The sequence below is a fragment of the Oncorhynchus masou genome, chromosome 30 (assembly GCF_036934945.1).
Source record: "Oncorhynchus masou masou isolate Uvic2021 chromosome 30, UVic_Omas_1.1, whole genome shotgun sequence".
In the NCBI taxonomy this organism is placed as follows: Eukaryota; Metazoa; Chordata; class Actinopteri; order Salmoniformes; family Salmonidae; genus Oncorhynchus; species Oncorhynchus masou.
In genome coordinates, this window is record NC_088241.1 from 37,758,733 (window position 1) to 37,784,609 (window position 25,877).

The 25,877-nt window shown below is 44.8% G+C and overlaps 1 protein-coding gene across 2 annotated transcripts in view; it reads right to left on the reverse strand.

Annotated features, from left to right (window-relative positions):
• The window catches only part of LOC135522607 (phenylalanine--tRNA ligase, mitochondrial-like), a 125,124-nt gene that overhangs the window by 54,497 nt on the left and 44,750 nt on the right, over window positions 1–25,877 (reverse strand). For both annotated transcript variants that reach the window (XM_064949034.1, XM_064949033.1), the window contains exon 6: window positions 8,459–8,619. In XM_064949034.1, coding sequence (XP_064805106.1) covers window positions 8,459–8,619 — 161 coding nt within the window. The remainder of the gene's footprint in view (window positions 1–8,458; window positions 8,620–25,877) is intronic.

A 25,877-nucleotide genomic window follows, 5' to 3' on the forward strand; every position in this document is an offset into this window, starting at 1 on the left:
ATATAGCACCAAAAAGGTATCCGCTATGGATACAAGCCAAAGAACCCTTATTTGGCGCTAAAAAAATTAAACATTTTTGTGTGTAGGTGTTGAACAAACCTACCGAGGACAATGAAACAAAGTAGTAAAAATAAAAACATACGAGAAATAAAACGCGTACATTCACGTGTTTTTTAATTTCTTGTGTGTTTTTATTTATCTGACCTAGCATTGAATCCATGCTTTAAGATCCTATTCTGGATTTTATTACCAGTGATATTGAACACTGCATTATACAAAACAGTTTGTAAATCAGCATTTCACTGTGCTTTTTACATCTATTGTATCCTGTGCACGCAACAAGTCAACTTTGATTTGATGTGAAAGTCTCATCATGTACCAGTCCAATTAATGATGTGCAATTATCTGCACAGTAAGCACATTCTAATAGGCCCCAACTCTGACCCCCCCAAAAATCTATCAATCCCGGCTAGCTAAAAAGCCATTAAGCTATCTCAGTTTCTGGCCAAATCCTCCAACAACAACGGCTCCCATTAAGTCATTACAGCTGGGCAGCAATAATGACTCGGAGGATCAAAACTATTGATTCAGTCCTTCTCCTTTCTCTGTCTCATTCAGGATGTTTGAAGGAGTACTCGTTAATTTGAGAAAAAAAAAAAAAAAAAAACAGCCATTTGGTTTGCTATAAAGCGCAGGGATGGAGCTGGAGAAGTGAAACCACATTTACATGTGTAGATTTAACAATATTTTGAGGCTAAACATTGTATGTTAACAACATAATTTAGATGCAATAGCGTAAAACAATTTTTGGGGGGTTATTTGATGGGGATAATACAGTTGAAGTCGGAACTCAGTTTTTCACAATTCCTGACGTTTAATCCTAGTAAAAATGATCGGTCAGTTAGGATCACCACTTTACATTAAGAATGTGAAATAATAGTAGAGAGAATGACTAATTTCAGCTTTATGTCTTTCATCACATTCCCAGTGGGTCAGAAGTTTATATGCACTCAATTTGCATTTGGTAGCATTGCCTTTAAATTGATTAACTAGGGTCAAACGTTTCGGGTAGAATTCCACAAGCTTCCCACAATAAGTTGGGTGAATTTTGGCCCATTCCTCCTGATAGAACTGGTGTAACTGAGTCAGGTTTGTGGGCCTCCTTGCTCACACACGATTTTTCAGTTCTGCCCACACATTTTCTATAGGATTGAGGTCAGGGCTTTGTGATGGCCACGCCAATACCTTGACTTTGTTGTCCTTAAGCAATTTTGCCACAACTTTGGAAGTATGTGTCATGTCTTGTTATGTCTGTTCCTGTCCTTTCTCTTCACTCTGTCTCTCTCTGCTGGTCTTTTTAGGTTACCTTCTCTGTCTCTCATTCTTCAGCTGTTCTACATCTCCCCTAACTAGCTCATTCACTCTTTCACACCTGTTCTCTCTTCCCCCTCTGATTAGGTCTCTATTTCTCTCTCTGTTCCTGCTACTTTCAGTGTCTGATTCTTGTTTGTGTTTTTGATGCCTGAAGCAAGCTGTCGTCTCGTTTGCTTCCACCTTGTCCTATCCTGTCGGAGTCTGCCTGGCAGGTGCATCCTGCACTATACTACGTTCTTTTTGTTCCATTGTCAACGTTGGAAGAGGATTTATGCCATTCCTGTTTTTCATTAAAGAACTCTGTTTTCTGTTAAAACCGCTTTTGGGTCTTCACTCAAGTACATAACAGAAGAATCAGAACAAGAATGGACCCAGCGGCTCCGGACCCTTTTCACTCCGCCGTCGAGATCCAGGGAGCGATGCTAGGCAGACACGAGGAGGAATTGTCTGCTGCTCGACATGCCGTTGAGACCCTGGCCGTCCAAGTCTCCGACCTCACAAGACAGGTTCACCAACTCCACCTCGATCCACCGCCCACTTCCAGGGTTTCCGAGTCTCCGGAGCCCAGGATCAACAACCCGCCCTGTTACTCTGGGGAGCCCACTGAGTGCCGCTCATTCCTCACTCAGTGTGATGTGGTGTTCTCTCTCCAGCCCAACACTTACTCCAGGAGCGCAGCCCGCATCACCTACGTCATTTCTCTCCTTACCGGACGGGCGCGTGAGTGGGGCACGGCAATCTGGGAGGCGAGGGCTGAGTGTATTAACCAGTTTCAGGACTTTAAGGAGGAGATGATACGGGTTTTTGACCGTTCTGTTTTTGGGGAGGAGGCTTCCAGGGCCCTGTCTTCCCTATGTCAGGGGAATCGATCCATAACGGATTATTCTATTGAGTTTCGCACTCTCGCTGCCTCTAGTGACTGGAACGAGCCGGCTTTGCTTGCTCGTTTTCTGGAGGGTCTCCTCGTCGAGGTTAAGGATGAGATCCTCTCCCGGGAGGTTCCTTCCAGTCTGGACTCCTTAATAGCCCTCGCTATTCGCATAGAGCGACGGTTTGATCTTCGTCGCCGAGCTCGTGGAAAGGAGCTCGCGTTCTCCATTGCTCCCCTCTCCACATCACTGCCACCTGCCGCATCACTGCCACCCTCCTCCGCCGGCTCGGATGCTGAGCCTATGCAGCTGGGGGTATCCGCATCTCGGCCAAGGAGAAGGAACGGAGAATCACCAATCGCCTCTGTCTCTACTGCGGCTCCGCTGGTCATTTTGTCACCTCATGTCCAGTAAAAGCCAGAGCTCATCAGTAAGGGGAGGGCTACTGGTGAGCGCAACTACTCAGGCCTCTCCTTCTGGATCACGCACTACCTTTCCGGTCCATCTCCGCTGGCCCGGTTCATCTGCTTCCTGCAGTGCCTTGATAGACTCTGGGGCGGAGGGCTGTTTTATGGACGAGACCTGGGCTCGGGAACATGACATTCCTCTCAGACAGTTAGGGGAGCCCACGGCCTTGTTCGCTTTAGATGGTAGTTCTCTCCCCAAGATTCAGCGTGAGACGCTGCCTTTAACCCTCACTGTCTCTGGTAATCATAGCGAAACCATTTATTTTTTAATTTTTCGTTCACCTTTTACACCTGTTGTTTTGGGTCATCCCTGGCTAGTGCACCATAACCCTTCTATTAATTGGTCTAGTAATACTATCCTATCCTGGAATGTTTCTTGTCATGTGACCTGTTTAATGTCTGCTATCCCTCCTGTTTCCTCTGTCTCTTCTTCACAGGAGGAGCCTGGCGATTTGACAGGGGTGCCGGAGGAGTATCACGATCTGCGCACGGTGTTCAGTCGTTCCAAGGCCACTTCTCTCCCTCCACACCGGTCGTATGACTGTAGTATTGATCTCCTTCCGGGAACTACTCCCCCCCGGGGTAGATTATACTCTCTGTCGGCTCCCGAACGTAAGGCTCTCGAGGATTATTTGTCGGTTTCGCTCGACGCCGGTACCATAGTCTCCTCCTCCTCTCCCGCCGGAGCGGGGTTTTTTTTGTTCAGAAGAAGGACGGGTCCCTGCGCCCATGCGTGGATTATCGAGGGCTGAATGACATAACAGTTAAGAATCGTTATCCGCTTCCTCTTATGTCTTCAGCCTTCGAGATCCTGCAGGGAGCCAGGTTTTTCACCAAATTGGACCTTCGTAACGCCTACCATCTCGTGCGCATCAGGGAGGGGGACGAGTGGAAGACTGCGTTTAACACTCCGTTAGGGCACTTTGAATACCGGGTTCTTCCTTTCGGCCTCGTTAACGCTCCAGCTGTCTTTCAGGCACTAGTTAACGACGTCCTGAGAGACATGCTGAACATTTTTGTTTTCGTTTACATGGACGATATCCTGATTTTTTCACCGTCTCTCTCGATTCATGTTCAGCACGTGCGACGCGTCCTCCAGCGCCTTTTGGAGAACTGTCTTTATGTGAAGGCTGAGAAGTGCACTTTTCATGCCGCCTCTGTCCCTTTTCTCGGTTCCGTTATTTCCGCTGAGGGCATTAAGATGGATCCCGCTAAGGTCCAGGCTGTCATTGATTGGCCCGTTCCTAAGTCACGCGTCGAGCTGCAGCGCTTTCTGGGCTTCGCTAATTTCTATCGTCGTTTCATCCGTAATTTCGGTCAGGTGGCAGCTCCCCTCACAGCCCTTACTTCTGTTAAGACGTGCTTTAAGTGGTCCGTTTCCGCCCAGGGAGCTTTTGATCTTCTTAAGAATCGTTTTACATCCGCACCTATTCTTGTTACACCTGACATCTCTAGTCAGTTTGTTGTTGAGGTTGACGCGTCAGAGGTGGGCGTGGGAGCCATTCTTTCTCAGCGCTCTCTGACGGCAAGGTCCATCCTTGCGCGTTTTTCTCTCATCGCTTATCGCCGTCAGAACGTAACTATGATGTTGGTAATCGCGAACTGCTCGCCATCCGCTTAGCCCTAGGCGAATGGCGACAGTGGTTGGAGGGCGACCGTTCCTTTTGTCGTTTGGACTGACCATAGGAACCTTGAGTACATCCGTTCAGCCAAACGACTTAATGCGCGTCAGGCTCGTTGGGCTCTGTTTTTCGCTCGTTTCGAGTTTGTTATTTCTTATCGTCCGGGCTCAAAGAACACCAAGCCTGATGCTTTATCTCGTCTCTTCAGTTCTTCTGAGGTCTCCACCGACCCCGAGGGGATTCTCCCTGAAGGGCGTGTTGTCGGGTTGACTGTCTGGGGAATTGAGAGGCAGGTAAAGCAAGCACTCGCTCACACTCCGTCGCCGCGAGCTTGTCCTAGGAACCTTCTGTTCGTTCCCGTTCCTACTCGTCCGGCCGTTCTTCAGTGAGCCCACTCTGCCAAGTTAGCCGGCCACCCCGGCGTTCGGGGTACGCTCGCTTCCATTCGCCAGCGTTTCTGGTGGCCCACTCGGGAACGTGACGCGCGTCGATTTGTCGCCGCTTGTTCGGTCTGCGCGCAGACTAAATCTGGGAACTCTCCTCCTGCCGGCCGTCTCAGACCGCTTCCCATTCCCTCTCGACCGTGGTCTCACATCGCTTTAGATTTCATCACCGGACTGCCTTCATCAGCGGGGAAGATTCTTACGGTTGTCGATAGATTCTCTAAGGCGGCTCATTTCATTCCTCTCGCTAAGCTCCCTTCTGCTAAGGAGACGGCTCAGATCATTATCGAGAATGTTTTCCGAATTCATGGCCTTCCGTCTGACGTCGTTTCCGACAGAGGCCCGCAGTTCACGTCTCAATTTTGGAGGGAGTTTTGCCGTTTGATTGGGGCTTCCGTCAGTCTCTCGTCCGGCTTTCATCCCCAGTCTAACGGTCAAGCCGAACGGGCCAATCAGACTGTTGGTCGCATTTTACGCAGTCTTTCTTTTCGTAACCCTGCGTCTTGGTCAGAACAGCTCCCCTGGGCAGAGTACGCCCACAACTCGCTTCCCTCGTCTGCTACCGGTCTATCTCCTTTTCAGAGTAGCCTCGGGTACCAGCCTCCGCTGTTCTCATCTCAGCTCGCCGAGTCCTGCGTCCCCTCCGCTCAGGCTTTTGTCCAGCGTTGCGAGCGCACCTGGAAGGGGGTCAGGTCGGCACTTTGCCGTAATAGGGCGCAGACTGTGAGGGCCGCTAATAGCGTAGGACCAAGAGTCCTAGATATTGTTGCGGTCAGAGAGTATGGCTCTCCACTCAGAACCTTCCCCTTAAGACAGCTTCTCGCAAGTTGGCGCCGCGGTTCATTGGTCCGTTCCGTATTTCCCAGGTCATTAATCCTGTCGCAGTGCGACTTCTTCTCCCGCGCTATCTTCGTCGCGTTCACCCGGTCTTCCACGTCTCCTGTGTTAAGCCCGTTCTTCGCGCCCCCGCTCGTCCCCCCCCCCATCCTTGTCGAGGCGCACCCATCTACAGGGTTCGTAAGATTTTGGACATGCGCCCTCGGGGCCGTGGTCATCAGTACCTAGTGGATTGGGAGGGGTACGGTCCTGAGGAGAGGAGTTGGGTTCCCTCTCGGGACGTGCTGGACCGTTCGCTGATCGATGATTTCCTCCGTTGCCGCCAGGTTTCCTCCTCGAGTGCGCCAGGAGGCGCTCGGTGAGTGGGGGGTACTGTCATGTCTTGTTATGTCTGTTCCTGTCCTTTCTCTTCACTCTGTCTCTCTCTGCTGGTCTTTTTAGGTTACCTTCTCTGTCTCTCATTCTTCAGCTGTTCTACATCTCCCCTAACTAGCTCATTCACTCTTTCACACCTGTTCTCTCTTCCCCCTCTGATTAGGTCTCTATTTCTCTCTCTGTTCCTGCTACTTTCAGTGTCTGATTCTTGTTTGTGTTTTTGATGCCTGAAGCAAGCTGTCGTCTCGTTTGCTTCCACCTTGTCCTATCCTGTCGGAGTCTGCCTGGCAGGTGCATCCTGCACTATACTACGTTCTTTTTGTTCCATTGTCAACGTTGGAAGAGGATTTATGCCATTCCTGTTTTTCATTAAAGAACTCTGTTTTCTGTTAAAACCGCTTTTGGGTCTTCACTCAAGTACATAACAGTATGCTTGGGTCATTGTCCATTTGGAAGACCCATTTGCGACCAAGCTTTAACTTCCTGACTGATGTCTTGAGATGTTGCTTCAACATATCCACATAATTGTCCTCCCTCATGATGCCATCTATTTTGTGAAGGGCACCAGTCCCTCCTGCAGCAAAGCACCCCCACAACATGACGCTGCCACCCCCGTGCTTCACAGTTGGGATGGTGTTCTTCGGCCCGCAAGCCTCCCCCTTTTCCTCCAAACATAACGATGGCCATTATGGCCAAACAGTTGTATTGTTGTTTCATCAGACCAGAGGACATTTCTCCAAAAAGTACAAACTATGTCCCCATGTGCAGTTGCAAACCATAGTCTGGCTGTTTCATGGCGCTTTTGGAGCAGTGGCTTCTTCCTTGCTGAGCGGCCTTTCAGGTTAAGTTGATATAGGACTCGTTTTACTGTGGATATAGATACTTTTGTACCCGTTTCCTCCAGAATCTTCACAAGGTCCTTAGCTGTTTTTCTGGGATTGATTTGCACTTTTTGCACCAAAGTACGTTCATCTCTAGGAGACAGAACACGTCTCCTTCCTCAGCAGAATGACGGCTGCGTGGTCCTATGGTGTATATACTTGCGTACTATTGTTTGGACAGATCAACGTGGTACCTTCAGGTGTTTGGAAATTGATCCCAAGGATGAACCAGACTTGTGGAGGTCTACAATTTATTTTCTGAGGTCTTGGCTGATTTTAATTGATTTTCCCATGACGTCAAGCAAAGAGGCACTGAGTTTGAAGGTAGGACTTGAAATACATCCACAGGCACACCACCAATGGACTCAAATGATGCCAATTAGCCTATCAGAAGCTTCTAAAGCCATGACATCATTTTCTGGAATTTTCCAAGCTGTTTAAAAGACACAGTCAACTTGGTGTATGTAAACTTGTGATACAGTGAATTATAAGTGAAATAACCTGTCTGTAAACAATTGTTGGAAAAATGACTCGTGTCATGCACAAAGTAGATGTCCTAACCGACTTCCCAAAACTATATAGTTTGTTAACAATAAATGTGTAGAGTGGTTGAAAAACGAGTTTTAATGACAACCTAAGTGTATGTAAACTTCCGACTTCAACTGTAGTTAAGCCAAGCACATGATGCCTTGAGCTGAGATTCGGGATAAGGTTTAAGAAGCTTTTACATGCAGTTGCCACTCCTTGTGGCAAAAACACATTTTCTGAAAAGACTTAAAGGGACTAGTAAGTTTGTTTGTTATTGTTTTTGGTCCAGGAGCTAAAATGGAAAACAAATCCTGCACACTATGCTTGCAAAGTATTTCTTATTTATGCTAACGTTTTCTAATGTTTCATTATACCTTCTTCATTAAAACAATGGCTGCTTGATATGGTCCGGGAGCATCATAATGGCTTTTGGTTGAAACCAGAGCAATGTATTACGAGAGTTTGGCCAGGTTTTAGAACGGACACCAAGTTAGTAGCCCATTTATTCTAGAAATGTTAGTGATGTAACGTTGGTGCCAACAAATTGCATGGATGCTTTCCCTGGACATCTTCAAAGGTTTTGAAAAATATCAGAAATAAACAGCACAACGCAGAAGCATCAACTATCACCGAGCAACCACTAAGGGGGAGAAAGTGGCGCTCTCGGAACATTCAGACAGAACCCCCATTGGCCTAACTCTCAATATACGACTCTTTATCTATCTTTGCCATTGATCTCTTGGGCAGCACCATTTATTGTAGTCAATTGAAAGTAGTACATTTATTTTTCTTCTACTTCTATGAGTTTATTGGGTTTATTGTTCATAAACAAACTGAAAAGATGCATGGAATGTGTAGTCTGAACAAGCCAAGGTTGGTGAACTACTGCCATCTGCAGTTCTGGAAAGTTTGCTCAGGAGTATAAATCATTGTCTGTTCCTCTCTGAAGTCTCCCCCAGTTGCCTACCTTAAAATGGGCTTTGAAACCTCAACAGCCAAACTCTGCATTAAAAGTGAATAATAGTGGTTGAAAAATAGAATAAATATAACCTAGAGCTTTACTTGGAAGGTGACTGGGTCGTTGATGCTGGGCAGGCAAAACTGCTTCAGGAAGCGGTCGTCCTGGCTCCAGAAGAGGCGGATGTCAGGGATCCCGTACAGCACCATGGCCAGGCGCTCCAGGCCCAGTCCAAATGCCCAGCCCATCTTGTTACTCACTCCCGCTGGAAAAAGGACACAATAGGAGATTAGAGCAGCTGTTCCCAGAACTTTTTGTAGTGGGGGAGGTTTGGTTATTCAACCACTAATTGGCCGACATGGGTTCACTTACTTGAATTCCATTTTTTTTGGTGAGTCAAATGCACTGCTTCTCTAGAGAGAAATTAAATAATTAATGAGTAAAATCTGACAAATCAAGTCAAGAACTATGTGGAACGCTGAGCTGAAGGGTAGTTTTCATTAAGCCAATATTCAACCTAGTTCAGCGCAGAAATGTGTTAATTAACCAGAATGACTATAATCTATTGCACCATTTTCCCCCAGCTCATAGACAGGAAGAGGCGGACACCCGAAGGGCGCAGCGGTCTAAGGAACTGTATCGCAGTGCTAGAGGCGTCACTACAGACCTGGGTTCGATCCCAGACTGTGTCGCAACCGGTCATGATCGGGAGTCCCACAGGGAGGCGCACAATTGGCCCAGCGTGGTCCGGGTTAGGGGAGGGTTTGGCCGGACGGGCTTTACTTGGCTCATCGCGCTTTAGCGACTCCTTGTGGTGGGCCGGGCACCAGCAGACTGGCTTCAGTTGTCAGTTGAACAGTGTTACCTCCGACACATTGGTGCGGCTGGCTTCCGGGTTATGCGGGCAGTTAAGAAGTAAGAAAGAATGTAAGAGGCGATCATTATATACAGATCGCTTGACAGATACACTTTTACGCCTGCTACGCTAGGTGAGATACACACAGACTGCATGAGAGAGGAATGTACACAACACAATGATGAGAGGGAGAGACAGTTTGTGAAAGTATACCTTAACAACTTTGAACAACTAGTAAAATAATTTTGTCAAACAGCTCTGCAGCATACTTAGAAACGCTAGCTAAAAATTATGACTAAAGACTGTACAGCAACATTCCCCAAACTTGATCCTTGGGACGCCAAGCGGTGCACCTTTTGGTGTTTGCCCTAACACCACACAGCTGATTCAAATTATCACAGATTGAAGATTAGTGGATTATTTGAACAGCTGTGTAGTGCTAGGGCAAAAAGCAACACGTGCACCCCCTGCTGTCCCGAGGACAGAGTTTGGGAAACCCTGCAGTACAGTATGGGGAACACAAAATGTTAGATGGCCTGGCCGGTTGACTGATACTGCCTGAGCAGAGATGAGATGATTACTTCAAGGAGTTAAAAATAATAAACTAATCAAATGAAAACTAAGTAATATACACAACTGAAATATTTCATGATTTCATAGTAATTTCCGGTTTTTCTATTGATGTCTACCAAATGTGGACCTGATAGAGACATATGGAATATTTTAAATAGCAATTGGCAATTGAATGTTTTGGGAATTTACATTTAAAAGCTCTAAAATCATTTGCAACGTAATCATTTCATAATCCATTTCATGTTTGAAAATAATTTGCGAAAGAGAAACCGACCTCAAACAGCACTAATCACTCAGCACTCCCTGTGATCCAACAATTATACGACACAGACATAACGAGGCACAAAGTATCAATATCTGAAGTGTTTCGAGCTAATAATCTAGAGAAAATGAGTTCAACTCCAGCCTACACATTTGTATTGCAGAACAAACTATTCAAGGGCTTAATGAATAGTTCTTTATGAGACCCCAGGACATGACTTGAGAAGCCCTGAAGGAACTGGACTAGCAACCAGGTGTTTTCAGGTACAATTCTGGACAGGAAACTGTATCATCTAGTGCATCACCTTAATGGAATGTCAATAAATCAATAACAAGTTGTTTTGATGTCGACTGTTCTTAGAAACCAATTAACATCACAGGCCAACTTAAGCAGCGAACCAACTGTTTTCCAAAATAATAAAATCAGCAAAGACTAGATAACTTATTGTGTATTTACTCATCTTATATATTTACATTAGAGAAACATCCTTTAAAAAAATACAATGGTGCCCTGGGTGAGGATAAATCATTACAGCATTCAGATATGCATTAAAAAAAAACTAAATGTGGTTGCAACACGACCACGGACCCTTCGCCTCAATCACGTTCGGCAGAGCTAACATTCTGTGATTCTCAAACAGAGAATCTGAACTCGTCCAATAGGAATGCTCATATTGTGTATTGTCCTTCATCTAAATATCTCGGCAACCAGTTAGGCTAAATGACCGCAATAGGTTTTTTGACCTGCAATCACATTTCCACAATCGTGTCAATGGTAGAGGGCAGCAGCTGTCTTGTGAGTGACAGGGGATGACTCTAGTTCAGCAGTGAAATCTGTCGCAGGACAGGGCAGGATAGGGGTGTTAGCTTAACTCTGGTTGTAATAATTATTTGCTTGGTGACCCTCGTGACCCATAGATAGATGAAGGGGGTGCAAACGGCAAAGCTCCTCGTTTCTACTCCGATCTCGTACTTTTCCCTCGACTGCGGCGGGATTCTGCTTTATATGGTAATGAGCGAGGGGGAGCATGGCGGGTCAACGCTGACTGAGAAACACACGACTAAATCGTAACTTCATAAGGAGGAATCAAATCAGCCTCTCTCCCTTCCTCCCTCATATACAACGTGAAGGCATTTACATGTAATGAGAATCACAGTCATGGCTAAAAAAAAAATATATTTTTTGTCTCTTTGTGACTGATTTCTACCTCAATCTCGTAGCTACTCCCGTTCGCACACAGTACATATGTAGTCGTGTATTGCTGCAGTGCAATGTACAGGTGTTTAAAAATAATCATTGTGCTCACTGATCCGGGAGTGATAAAATATAAAAGAGGGGCATACAAAAATCGTGACAGCCGCTTGTGTGTGTGGCAGAGTTGAGCTGGCAGTCTTTGGCAGAGAGCGCTAACGCTGCCCACGGTTGCCAAGGATGTCCACAAAAGGATGGCACGATGACATAGAGCACTCAGCTATGACCTCAGCTGAAATACAAGGGGAACAGGGCTGGAGGGGAGCGGGGTGTGTCTTACGAGGCCCAGCCCTCACTCCCCCCCTCACACGCCACCTGCTGTGACACCATCCCCTTTCTCTTAGCCAGTCACAGCGGGTGAGAGGGGTTGTGTTTGTGGTGATGAGAGCGTGGTGTCTGACAGCGCACCCACCTTGTGGTGATATCAGTAGCTGCTGTGGCATCACCGCCTCATCTCCTTTCATCCATTAATTTCTCCATCCTTTAAAAAAATTACAAAAATCTGGGCCACATCGTCTCCCCCCCCCAAAAAAAAACATCACGCCTCTCCAATCTCTCGTCCGCTGTTCTCTCCAATTCTTCTCCCTCGCTCACATTGTTTTACCTCCTCTCCTTTCCTTCCCTGCGGTTCTGCCTCTACATAAATGTTTTTCTTTCTCTAGTCCCATTTCCTGCATCACTTCTTTTGTCTCTCCATTCATTTTCAAACATTTCGTCTCTCACTGAAGCCCAATTTACCCACAACCTCTTCTTCTTCTTCTTCTTCATAAATCCCACTGGCGGTCACGCAACCCATGTTAGTGGGAACAATGGGTAAAACTTTACTTAAAAGTTTCCTGTTAAGTAACGATATAAACATTACAACGTTAATATAATGTTGTTACATAGTGTTTGGAAACTAGATTATAATTGCATAGTGGAGGTGAGTGGTTTCTGTAATTACCCAAGTTTAATATTAGGGACTGTCCCTTAACAGCGACAACTACCACCTCCAATTCAATGCATTTCCAAACCTACAGTATCTGGGTTACTTTGACAAGACAGTACAGAGACCAAGTGAAAATGTATTCACTTAATAAATAATTGGCTTAGATAACATCATTGATCAACAAACCTGATTTACAGGGACAAACAGATCATATTAAACAGTGTTGTTGGAGCAAGACACATGCTGGTCACGCATAATACCATGATTCACCTACCAGGATATTACACATCTATTTAAGAGAGACCTATCCCAAGAAAGCACTGATTAAGGAAAGGGAATGCCTTCAACTGAAATGTGTCTTCCGCATTTAACCCAACCCCTCTGAATCGGAGTGTAGCTGTCAGATTTAAAAAAAACAAGCATGTTCAGGAGGTACCTGTGGCAGTTATGGCATGACCACCCTCAACTCTACCCATAGGACAGTAGGAGATATGGGAAGTGTGTATGTGGGTCTACCAGTCAAATCTTCACACACACACACACACACACACACACACACACACACACACACACACTTACCCCCCTACTGGGTGCGTTTATCCTTGTTTTCTATTCCTCTGGAGAGAAGCAGCACCATCTTTCCTACCATGGATCCATATGTGCATGGCAGCAGAAATGTCAGTTATGGATTAATGCCCCATGTTTCACCATGTGAAATGTTACCTGCAGATTTCAAGGGAGAAGTCGGATTGGGTGATCTAATTGCACTCTTCTAAATTCTGCCTGATAGTGGTAATTACATCTTTCATAATCTCGACTCATTAATGACTCACTGCTGGCTTGGAAAACAGTTAATTTAATACAAATTACCATACAAAGTACGAAACACAACACAGCATGATCAAGAAAGACATACTGGGCCTCCTGAGTGGTGCAGTGGTCTAAGGCACTGCATCACAGTGCTAGCTGTGCCACTAGAGATCCTGGTTCGAGTCCAGGCTCTGTCGCAGCCGGCCGGGAGACCCATGGGGCGGTGCACAATTGGCCCAGCAATGTCCGGGTTAGGGGAGGGTTTGGCCGGCAGGGATTTTCTTGTCCCATTGCGCACTAGCGACTCCTGTGGCAGGCAGGCCGGGCGCAGCGCACGCTGACACGGCCACCAGTTGTTTGTGTGTCAAGAAGCAGTGCGGCTTGGCTGGGTTGTGTTTCAGAGGACGCACGGCTCTCGGCATTCGCCTCTCCCGAGTCCGTACAGGAATCACTGCCTCTCACTCACGCAGCGATGGGACAAGACTGTAACTACCAATTTGATACCACGAAATTGGGGACATACCACCACATGAATGTAGTAGACATGGATACATTTACAATGGCGTGCTGATTTTATTATGTTAAAGCTGAAATATGTAACTTTTTGGACCACCCGACCAAATACGCATAGAAATTCACAGCGGTTTAGATGTGTAGCGGGGTGCGTAATTGGCGGCAGAGAAGACAGGAGCAGGAGAGCAGAACTGGGTGATAACCGGAGATTTATTAGGAAAAACAAGATAAATAGGCACAAAAATAACCCGTCGTGCACTCAAGTGGAACGTGCACAAGCACTATAATAAACAATCCCACACAAAGACATGGGGGGAACAGAGGGTTAAACACACAACAAGTAATTGAGGGAATTGAAACCAGGTGTGAGGAAAAACAAGACAATACACATGGAAAATGAAAAGTGGATTGATGATGGCTAGAGGACCGGCGACGCCGACCGCCGCCCGAACAAGGTGAGGACCAGACTTCGGGCCAAGCTTGTAGTACTCAAAATGGCCCCACATAGCTTCCAGAAAACAGTCACTTTCAAACTATGGATTTCGTGGTTGAGGTAAGATATTTATTCTGCAGGTATGAACAACACATTTACAAACCAGCCCAAAAAAGAAGATTTAAAAAAATACTGACGCAGTTGCCAAAATTCCAGGAAGTCTCTTGTAACGAAAATACCACTCAAAAAATATATATTTTGGTGTTAGTTTCATTAGTCCTCTGTTGATACAGTCCCACAATCTGTAGCATGGGCTCCTGAGTGGCGCAGTGGTGTAAGGCACTGCATCTCAGTGCTAGAGGCGTCACTACAGACTCGATTCCAAGCTGTATCACAACCGGCCGTGACTGGGAGTCCCATAGGGCTGCACACAAGAGTACAGGCATCGGTGTAATGCACATTCCTTCAATGATAAATGCAAATCCGACCATCACCCCTGGTGAGACAAAACCGCGAATTGTCAGTGAAGAGCACTTTTTGCCAGTCCTGTCAGGTCCAGCGACGGTGGGTTTGTGCCTATAGGCAACGTTGTTTCTGGTGATGTCTGGTGAGGACCTGCCTTACAACAGGCTTACAAGCCCTCAGTCCAGCCTCTCTTAGCCTGTTGCGGACAGTCTGTACACTGATGGAGGGATTGTGCATTCCTAGTGTAACTCGGGCAGTTGATGTTGCCATATTGTACCTGTCCCGCAGGTGTGATGTTCAGATCTACCGATCCCGTGCAGGTATTGTTACACGTGGTCTGCCACTGCGAGGATAATCAGCTGTCCGTCCCGTCTCCCTGTAGCGCTGTCTTAGGCGTCTCACAGTATGGACATTGCAATGTATTGCCATGGCTGTAGTCCTCATGCCTTCTTGCAGTATGCCTAAGGCACGTTCATGCAGATGAGCAGGGACCCTGGGCATCTTTCTTTTGGTGCTTTTCAGTGGAAAGGCCTCTTTAGTGTTTTAAGGTTTCATAACTGTGACCTTAATTGCCTACCGTCTGTTAGTTGTTAGTGGCTTAACGACCGTTCCACTGGTGCATGTTCATTAATTGTTTATGGTTCATTGAACAAGCATGGGAAAAAGTGTTTAAAACCTTTACAATGAAGATCTCTGAAGTTATTTGGATTTTTATGAATTATCTTTGAAAGACTGTCCTGAAAATGGACGTTTCTTTTTTGGCTGAGTTTATGAGCTAATTTTGTCTGAAGTCAGAGGACTTTGACTCCAAAGTTTCCTTTAGACAATGAAAGAGAATATTCAATATTCATTATTCATGATGGGGAAAACAACAAGGCTTAACCTCCTTTAAACTCCAAATCAAAGACTAAGCTGTGTCTAGTTCCAGTTTAGGAAATTTCCTCTCTTCACTCCCCTGCCATTGGAATCAAATTCTTTTCAATTGCTTTTCCACGCTCCACATCTGTCATGCCCTGACCTTAGTATTCTTTGTTTTCTTTATTATTTTGGTTAGGTCAGGGTGTGACATGGGTGATGTATGTGTTTTTGTTCCTGTCTAGGTGTTATGTATGTCTACGGGTGTTTACTAGTCTAGGTGTTATGTATGTCTGTCTATGGTTGCCTAGATTGGTTCTCAATTAGAGGTAGCTGTTTATCGTTGTCTCTGATTGGGAACCATATTTAGGCAGCCATATTCGTTGGGTATTTTGTGGGTTATTGTCTATGGTGAGTTGCCTGTGTCTGCACGTGTTTATATATAGCGTCGCTTTTGTATAGTTTGTTTAGTGTTTCTTCGTTAATAAATAGAAGAATGTATTCAGATCACGCTGCGCCTTGGTCTCGTCCATTCAACGAACGTGACAATATCAGATGATTTGTGGATGTATTCGCAAAGATTTTTTTCTTCCAGTCTTCCAAATGAAAAAACAAAACTGCAAAACAAGAAGATTTGTCACAGGTCAAGACATCACTGACCACATTCGAGCCTTTGCAAATACAGTGGTGCAACTCCTATTTATTACTATCCACCCAAATTACAAATGCTCATATTCTTCCCATACTTTGTAACTCTATGGACAGACTGCAATCCACCTTTCGGTAGGTTAAAAAAACCCACTGTCACTAGCCGCTAACTTCCGCATTTACGAACTATCCCTTCATTCACTCAGTGAAATTAGCGTGTCGGGTTATTAATTAAGCCATTACGTCTCAATTAGCTTAACATGGCTGATCAGGGATGGCTGTTAGGTCCCCCCAGGCTGCGGCTGCCAGGGGATGCAGGGCCCATGCTCTCACAGTGACATGTTCATCAACACTCCCTCACTACTCCATATCAGGAAGTCAATTCACAAACAGATTCGTATGGAGCAACAACAACAACAATTCCTCTATGAACATAACACAGCTATTAACTCAGTCTGTCTGGTCTGTTTGACATGTCATTATTTTGTCATCTTTGTATAATTGAGGTTGTAGAGTGCATCTACTCAGGATATTGATCCAGTATGTGGATTCTGGATAGCGCAGAGAAAAATGTTTTTGTCAGGTTCCCTTACTTGTATGCAGAAGTGAGAAAAGGGTGATATCAGTATTTTCTAATCAGCACACTATTTACAACTGGGAAACTAGGCAAGCCCGGCTCATTATTCAACACAAAGCTACAGTTAAGGATGTGCGAGGAAAAAGAGCAGTCGCTGAACACACCGAGAACAGAAATATTGATGAGGGTTAAAACTCCCTTTCCGTTGGAGTGCTGTGAGAGGTAGCCACGTCATATCCACACCCTCACCTTACAAAAGGTTCAATGCAGCCGATTGTTATCTCAATATCAAATCAATTCTGGGTAACAATTAAGTACCGTACTGAGATTGTTTAAACAAAATTAAACAAAAAAATAGGTTCTTTGCAAAGAGCAATTTCTATGCAAGAATTTTGCTTGGACTGTTTGGGAGTAGGGAGGGGGAAAACTGTAAACTAGCTGTTTTTTGGAACTCTTTCATATTGGTCTATAAACAAATTAACTCACACAACAGGCTGAAATGTCAGGCGGTCTATTCAAACGTCTCTCACACTAAAAAGGGCATTATCCTAATTTTCACCATTTCACAGCATTACTCCAACCACACTGCCTGCCCTTCCAGGACACCTACAGCACCTGGTGTCACAAGAAGGTCCAGAAAATCATCAAGGACCTTAGCCATCCCAGCCACTGCCTGTTCACACTGATACCATCTAGAAGGCGGAGACAGTACTGGTGCATCAAAACTGGGACCGAGAGATAGAAGCTGTTTTCCCATCTCCAGGCCAGAAGACTGTTAAAAAGTCACCACTAGCCAGCCATCACCTGGTACTCTACCCTGCACCTTAGAGACAGCTGCCCTATGTACATCATCATTGAACACTGGTCACTTTAATAATGTTTACATTTGGTTTTACCCACTTCATATGTATATACTGTATTTTAGTCATGGCTCATCCTATATAACTACTGCTGTACACACCTTTTCTATTCACACTTACTTATTTTGGGGTATGTGTGTATTGTTTTGTGTTGTAAAGTATTACTGCAAAAATGTGTACGTGTCCAGTAACTTTTGATTCGATTTCATTCCTAGTGTGGACATATATATATAAAACACATAAAAATCACATTTTTGACTGCACCGGGTCTTTAAGTCATGTAGTCAGCCTGGAATGCAACCGTTGGCTTGTAAGTGCAAACAGCTGACCCTCATGAACTCATTAAGGGTGTGGCTAGCAGCTCAATCAGCCACCATTCCATTATCAGCTGCTATTTCCCTCACTCAGAGAGGACTGGAGGCAGTGAGCAGGTAGCTGACACAAAAGGCTCTGCATGAGAAACATAGCCTAGCTTGGTCTGTGGCAGCATCTCCCCAGATGCTGCCACAACGTCTAGACCCCGAATCCTGTATTTTGTCTTGTATTCGCCTTGGTGTAAAAAAAAAGCTGTTTCCTCTGCAATCAGTATGAATTACAATACCTACTTGAACTAAACCCCTCCCCCCCTAGATGTGGCATAATATCTAGCACTGGCTTAAGAGTATCCGTATATCACTTTGATGGAGATGAAGAATCTTAGGATGCAACTTGCCAAACATTGTGAATTAATATACAATTTAAATTCAGAAAGTCTAATACGAGAATGGAAAAATCCCCATTACTTCAATGGGTCTTTAAAATGTGACCCAATGCTGATATTATATGATTATTTAGGCATTCAATAACATTTCCTTTTGGAGTTTATCCCCAGTGGAACAATTGAATAACCCCTTAACCGAACCCCCTCTCTTGCTAGAAGAACACTTGTGATAGTCATCCTGTAAAGTTGTTGTGAGATTATCTTGCCCCGTCCAATCCTCTCCTCCGTGTCACAATATCGATCCCCTTTATCTTTTCTCACTGAACCCTCACGAACGAATCACTCTACATGTTTATGTCTACCTTCTGCTCAGTCTCCCAGGGAGAGAGAGAGAGAGAGAGAGAGAGAGAGCGGGTAATTAACAGATTGTTAATTCAATTAGGTTATTTCATTCAACATCTTGGTTTTGTTGATTTATAAATCTGAAGCTCGGGGTCAACTTGTTTCTGCACATTTGCATGCGACTTAAATTAATATAAATTAATATAAACCATAAACAAGTCTTGATTATTTGATCATAACAAACACTGCTCCTCTGTTTCGTATTATGACCAAAAAATATCATTGTTTTAATTGATGTTGAGATGTCTTAATAAAGAGCTGCCCAACCCTGTTCCTGGAGAGTTACCCTCCTGAAGGTTTTTGCTCCAACCCCAGTAGTAACTAACCTGACTCAGTTTATCAATCCGCTAATTATTAGAATCAGGTGCACTAGATTAGGGTTGGAGAGAAAACCTTCAGGATGGTATCACTCCAGGAACAGGGTTGGCCAGGCCTGTCTTTATACCTTGAGATTGAAGTTGAAATAATTTTAGAGTAAAGCTGAAACTTCAAGAATAAAGTCACTCACAACAGGCTTGGCCAGTGGCTAATTTTACAATAGAATTTTCATATATTTTCATCTATCTCCTAAATGAGACAGAATCGGTTTACCTCTGAAATACAATTGGATGAAGATGGGAGAGATTGACATCATCATCATCATTATAATGTACGTGGAACAACAACTACATGGGACACAGTGATTGACTTTCACTTTGATTGCAATCCTGATTGATTTCCTTTCGGGCTGCAGTGGTGGTACTTGGAGCGGTGGGTTGTAAAACCACCAACATTACTGCACCAAGTAAATGTTAAAGGGACATTACAACCACTGCTTCATAGACACATAATGAATGGTAGTAATGGCTAATGACCAATAGTACTGATCTGAATACTTCCTGCCCCATTCTGATCACCACAACACCAACACATTTAAAAAGTGGTTTAACAAAGTTGAGGGACATATATTTCCAGAATAGTCTGAGATGAGCCAGTGGAAAGGGGGGAAACTAGTGTGTAAATAAACAATCTAAAGTTCCTTTACTCTCCTTGACTTTATACTATCATCTGTGCTGCTGCTGATGTTAAAGAACTGAAAAAGGTATAAAATACAGTCAGAGTCTCTACGTCAATTGTGTTTGAGCTTTTGGTGGGACAGGATTGGAGGGCAAGAGGGGACTTGTTATTAGGGCTCCTATGTGCATAACTCTACATATATGAGATATTTACTCCACAAATGCCCTTTCCAAGCTCCCCTACGGGCCAACTTTTCCTCTGGGCGCAAAGTAACACATGGCTTGGTGGATATTGTTTTAGCTTGATGGGATTTGATAACCAGCTCAGCCTCAATATATTTAGCATGATTCAAATACTACCCAGCTGGCTCAATTTGGCACATGAAGTCTTGACTATGTAATTTCCTGGTTGTGTACAGGTTTCTATGGTTGTGAAGACAATTTCTTTTGGAACATTTTGTGGTTGTGACAACAGGGAAATAAGTCATTTTGGAAGTTTTTCAGGTTGCTAAAAAGATTAAAACATTAAACAGCCCATATACAACCTGACCATGATGTCAGAAAACATGTCATAATGGCGGCATTGTAATCAGTTTGGCCCGCTGGGCACAGTTTATCGCTGTATCATTGAATTCTCACTCTATATCATCTCGCTATCTTTGCCCTCACCTGGGCTTCCGGCAAAATGTCTACGGCCATGTCCCTTCCAGTTGCTGCTGCAGACTTGGTGGAACAACAACACATTTCCCTGCAGAAAAGGCTTTTTACAAATCCCCTAAAATGGATTAACACAGTGACAGCTCTTGTCCCATATCCCCCCTCATTAACGAAAGCCTGGACAAAGGAACAAGCTGCGACGGGCCCGTAGCCGAAAGTGAGCAAGGGAAAAGTGTAGTTGCTGTGGTGTCGTCGCTCCTCCGTTTCTCCTCCTCCTTGTATTTGTTCGCCACCAGTGTTAGAATTTGCATCCTTGTCTCTCACACTCCCACGTGGCTTCCCCGCCCACCGCATCGTGGGGAAAACAAATTAGCATTCATAAACCGATCAATTAATAATGCCATGACAACCACAACACCAGCGGTTTGGCGGACAACAGGCATGCGAGGCCCCCGCACATCTCTTACTCCAGCTTGGTAAAACCACAATGCACAACTGCTGTGTACTCGTTAATATAATTGCTGCACTCATGGATGCATTTGCATGTCTTCATTATGTTGCGTTCCTATCTCGTAGCAAACAAAGTGTTAGTGAAACACACTAACACAGTTTCACTTAGACACACACATCTCCATCACAGTTCGAAGCAGGCTATATGTCTGAATGACTGTCAGATGATACGACACGTTACCATGCAGCAGCACACTGTGCCTTATCAGTGTCTTCTCTTTCTATAGATTCTACCCCTCCCTCCCCCAACTCTCCACATAACAAGCAGTCTTTCCCTGGCTCACCAGTTTCAAAACACAAGTATTTGTTTGCTGAGCAGAGCCTCGTGACTGACACAATTTTTTACAAACAACTTTCTACAAGCCGAGAGCTTGTCTCCTTTCCCAGAGTGCTTTGTTCCCTGTCTGTCGATTCCCTCTGGGATGGACAAGGCCCCATGCTCGTGAGGGGTGCCAGACGCCATCGTTCCTTCAAATGAGCCTCACATCACAAATCTTACTCCATTGAATGCCGAGTCAGCGAAGGACACACACACACACACACACACACACACACACACACACACACACACACACACACACACACACACACACACACACACACACACACACACCTCTCTCTCTTAAAAAACACTCTCTCTCACACACACACACACACAGAAAAAGCAGACAGACAATTTAATGAATGCGTCGTTAAATAACAACAAGTAGGGCAAACTGTGGCAACACGATTTGAAACTGAAAAATAAAATCAGCGTTTATCAATGGAATAGCTCAGGTACCAGTTTTACTTGGTTCCAAAACGTTCTCTCCCGGTTTGTGCCTATATACCTGGCAACCACGCTTGGTCTTCTCAGTCAAAAGGGCTAAACAAATGGATGACCCATTTGTGACCAAACTTCATGACTGATGCCTTGAGATGTTGCTTCAATACAACATAATTGTGCTATTTTGTGAAGTGCACCAGCCCTCCTGCAGCAAAGCACCCCCACAACATGATGCTGCCACACCTGTGGTTCATGGTTGGGATGGTGTTCTTTGACTTGCAAGCCTCCCCCTTTTCCTCCAAACATAACGATGGTCATTATGGCCAAACAGTTGTATTTTTGTTTCATCAGACCAGAGTGCATTTCACCAAAAATTACGATCTTTGTCCCCATGTCCAGTTTCAAACCGTAGTCTGGCTTTTTTATGGAGGGTTTGGAGCAGTGGCTTCTTCCTTGCTGAGCAGCCTTTCAGGTTATGTCGATATAGGACTTGTTTTACTGTGGATATAGATACTTTTGGACCCGTTTCCTCCAGCATCGTCACAAGGTCCTTTGCTGTTGTTCTGGGATTGATTCGCACTTTTTGCACCAAAGTACGATCATCTCTAGGAGACAGAACTCGCCTCCTTCCTGAGCGTTATGACAGCTGCATGGTCCCATGGCGTTTATACTAGCATATTGTTTGTACAGATGAACGCTTTGCCTTCAGGCGTTTGGAAATTGCTCCAAAGGATGAACCAGACTTGTGGAGGTCTACAATTATTTTTCTGAAGTCTTAGCTGATTTCTTTTGACTTTCCCATGATGTCAAGCAGAGACACTGAGTTTGAAGGTAGGACTTGAAATATATCCACAAGTACACCCCCAGTTGACTCAAATTATGTCAAATAGCTTATCAGAAGCTAAAGCCATGACATCATTTTCTGGAATTTTCCAAGCTTTTAAAGGCAGTCAACTTAGTGTATGTAAACTTCTGACCCACTGGAATTGTGATACAGTGAATTAATCTGTCTGTAAACAACTGTTGGAAAAATAATTTGTGTCATACACAAAGTAGACATCCTAACAGACTTGCCAAACTTTTAATTTGTTAATTTAAAAGAAATTTGAGGAGTGGTCGAAAAATGAGTTTTAATGACTCCGACCTAAGTGTATGTAAACTTATGACTTATCTGTATATCCCAAAATATTATGGCAGTTGAATCATGATTACGATTGGCTGAGAAACGCTGCCTGCCCGTCTGTCTCGTCCCGACACGTTCATTACATTACTATGGGATAGCAGGAGATCAAATTTGAATATTGAAACATGTTGCAAATGTCGGAGAGACAGACAGCAAGGTTTATACACATCTCCGCTGTTGAAAACTGAATGTTAGTCTAAAAGAAACGAGATAATGTCTTAATGCTTTTTATAGTGGAGATGAAGTTCATGAGGCAATGAGGCAATGGATTGCACAGTCAGATGGAACTGAGTAAATAGGCATTTGAATGTCATAGATTTAGCCAGCGTCAACTTGTGGAATAAACACAGGCAGGAATGCGGTTTTAACCCATCAGCATTCAAGGTTATACCCACCCATTGTATAATACTCAATAGAAGTCTGTGGCGCTGCTCCGTGACAGAACAACGCTAACTTCAAACGTCAACTGACAAGCTAACTAGTGGCTGCAGGTTAATGAGTGAAAACATGGGCTATTTCTAAATTAAATCGTCTGAATACAAAACTAAATAGAGACTAAATTTAGATTTATTTACAAATTTAGCAGACTGAATTTCAATATCCACCCTCCGAAGACAATCTGTTCCTGTTTCCATTTTGTATTTCTGAATCTTTCCCTTTAAAACGCCATAGAAACAGCCCCTCTCAACGTAGATTGATTGTGATTATAGGCAATGAAAGCCAATGATCTGGAGGTGAAAATGACAAAGGTATCAAGTTGATTTTGATTGGTCCAACCAGCGGAGATGCTTCCAAAATGGTCCAACCTCAATCCCAAATATGGAAGAGACACAACCAAGAGCAGTGTAGTCTAAGCTAGCAACGGCCACAGCAAATTAACGCTCTTATGACATCAACACTATCAAGTACAAGTATAGTTAAGGTTATAATAGAGAACAATGTAATTTACAATAACATAGGGCAAAGAAAACTACGTTTGACATTCATTTTGTAGCTCTTTCTTGAATTGCCCCCTTTTTCTCTACATTGTAGAGAGGTGACCACTCCTGGCTAGCGTTTCCATCCCGGAGCAAGCACCAATTAGTCTGAAGCTAGCCCGGCCAGGGCTCCTGTGCTACCACCGAAGCCACTTCTGGGCTACAATATCCGGACCCCTTCCACTGCCGGTACGGGGCACGGAACCCCACCGATCCTCTGTGACTGGAATACCGACATAATCTGCCTGAGGATTCCAACAGGCCCATCAGGCGCGACGCCGGCTGAAGGCCCATTCTGCAAACCTGCTAGCTACCTAGAGATACTTGGAACCATACTAATTCCACGACTGGTCTATCAACGTCACCGCACGAAGAGGCAAAAACAGACTTACCCCCATCGCAACGTCCACTAAAGGCTAACTTGCTAGCCCCGGTCTGCTAAATGCTAGCTTGCCTTGCTCCGGTCAGCTAACTACTAGCCCCTGCTGACTGCTTGCTTGCTGACCTGGTCTGCTAACTGCTAGCTTGCCAGCCCCAGTCAGCTAACTGCTAGCTTGTTTAGCCACGGCCTACTAACGGTTAGCGTGTTAGCATCGGCCTGCTAACTGTCTGAATCGCCGTGTCTCCAGTCAGCCCAACCACTCACTGGACCCATTTGTTCACTTGGCTACGCATGCCTCTCTCTAATATCAATACGCCTCGTCCATTACAGGCCTGGTTAGTGATTACTGTCTTATTTCACTGTAGCGCCTCTAGCCCTGCTCACGATGTTAGCCATGCTCAGTATGTTAGCCCTGCTCAGTATGTTGATCCCTGTACGGGGATCGCAGCCATAAGAGGTTTAACCAACCATGTTGTCCCACCTCCTACATATGCAATGACATCACCTGGTTTAAACTTCTCTAGAGACTATATCTCTCTCATCATTACTCAATGCCTAGGTTTACCTCCGATGTACTCACATCCTACCTTACCTTTGTCTGTACACTATGCCTTGAATCTATGCTATCGTGCCCAGAAACCTGCTCCTTTTACTCTCTGTTCCGAACGTGCTAGACGGCCAGTTTGTATAGCATTTAGCCGTACTCTTATCCTACTTCTCCTCTGTTCCTCTGGTGATGTAGAGGTTAATCCAGGTCCTGCAGAGCCTAGCTCCACTCCCACTCCCAGGTGCTCTCATTTGTTGACTTCTGTAATCGTAAAAGACTTGGTTTCATGCATTTTAACATTGGAAGCCTACTCCCTACGTTTGTTTTACTCACTGCTTTAGCACACTCTGCCAACCCGGATGTCTTAGCCATGTCTGAATCCTGGCTAAGGAAAACCACCAAAAACCCTGAAATCTCTATCGCTAACTATAACATTTTCCGCCAAGATAGAACTGCCAAAGGGGGTGGTGTTACAATCTACTGCAAAGATAGCATGCAGAGTTGTTCTGTATTACTATCCAAGTCTGTACCCCAACAATTCAAACTTGTACTTCTAAAAATGCACGTTTCCAGAAACACGTCTCTCACTGTTGCCGCTAGCTATAGACCTTCCTCTGCCCCCAGCTGTGCCCTCAATACCATATGTGAATTGATTGCCCCCCACCTATCTTCTGAGCTCGTGCTACTAGGTGACATAAACTGGGACATGCGTAACACCCCGGCCATCCTACAATCCAAGCTTGATGCCCTCAATCTCACACAACTTATCAATGAACCTATCAGGTACAACTCTAAATCCGTAAACACGGGCACCCTCATAGATGTCATCCTAACTAACTCGCCCTCCAAATACACCTCTGCTGTTTTCAATCAAGATCTCAGCGATCACTGCCTCATTGCCTGCATCCGTAATGGGTCTGCGACCAAACGACCACCCCTCATCACTGTCAAACACTCCCTAAAACACTTCTGCGAGCAGGCATTTCTAATTGACCTGGCCGGGGTATCCTGGAATGACATTGACCTCATCCCGTCAGTATGAGGTCTTCCTCACCTTCTTAAATAAGCATGCCCCATTCAAAAAAATGTAGAACTAGGAATAGATATAGTCCAGCACAAAAACATCCTGTGGCATTCTGCATTAGCATCTAATAGCCCCCTTGATAAGCAAAGTTTCAGGGACGTTAGGAACAAATATACACAGGAAAGCTAAGGCTAGCTATTTCAAACAGAAATTTACATCCTATAGTACTAACTCAAAAAAAGTTCTGGGACACTTTAAAGTCCATGGAGCTCCTCCCAGCTGCCCAATGCTCTGATGCTAGGAAACACCGTCACCACTGATAAATCCACTATAATTGAGAATTTCAATA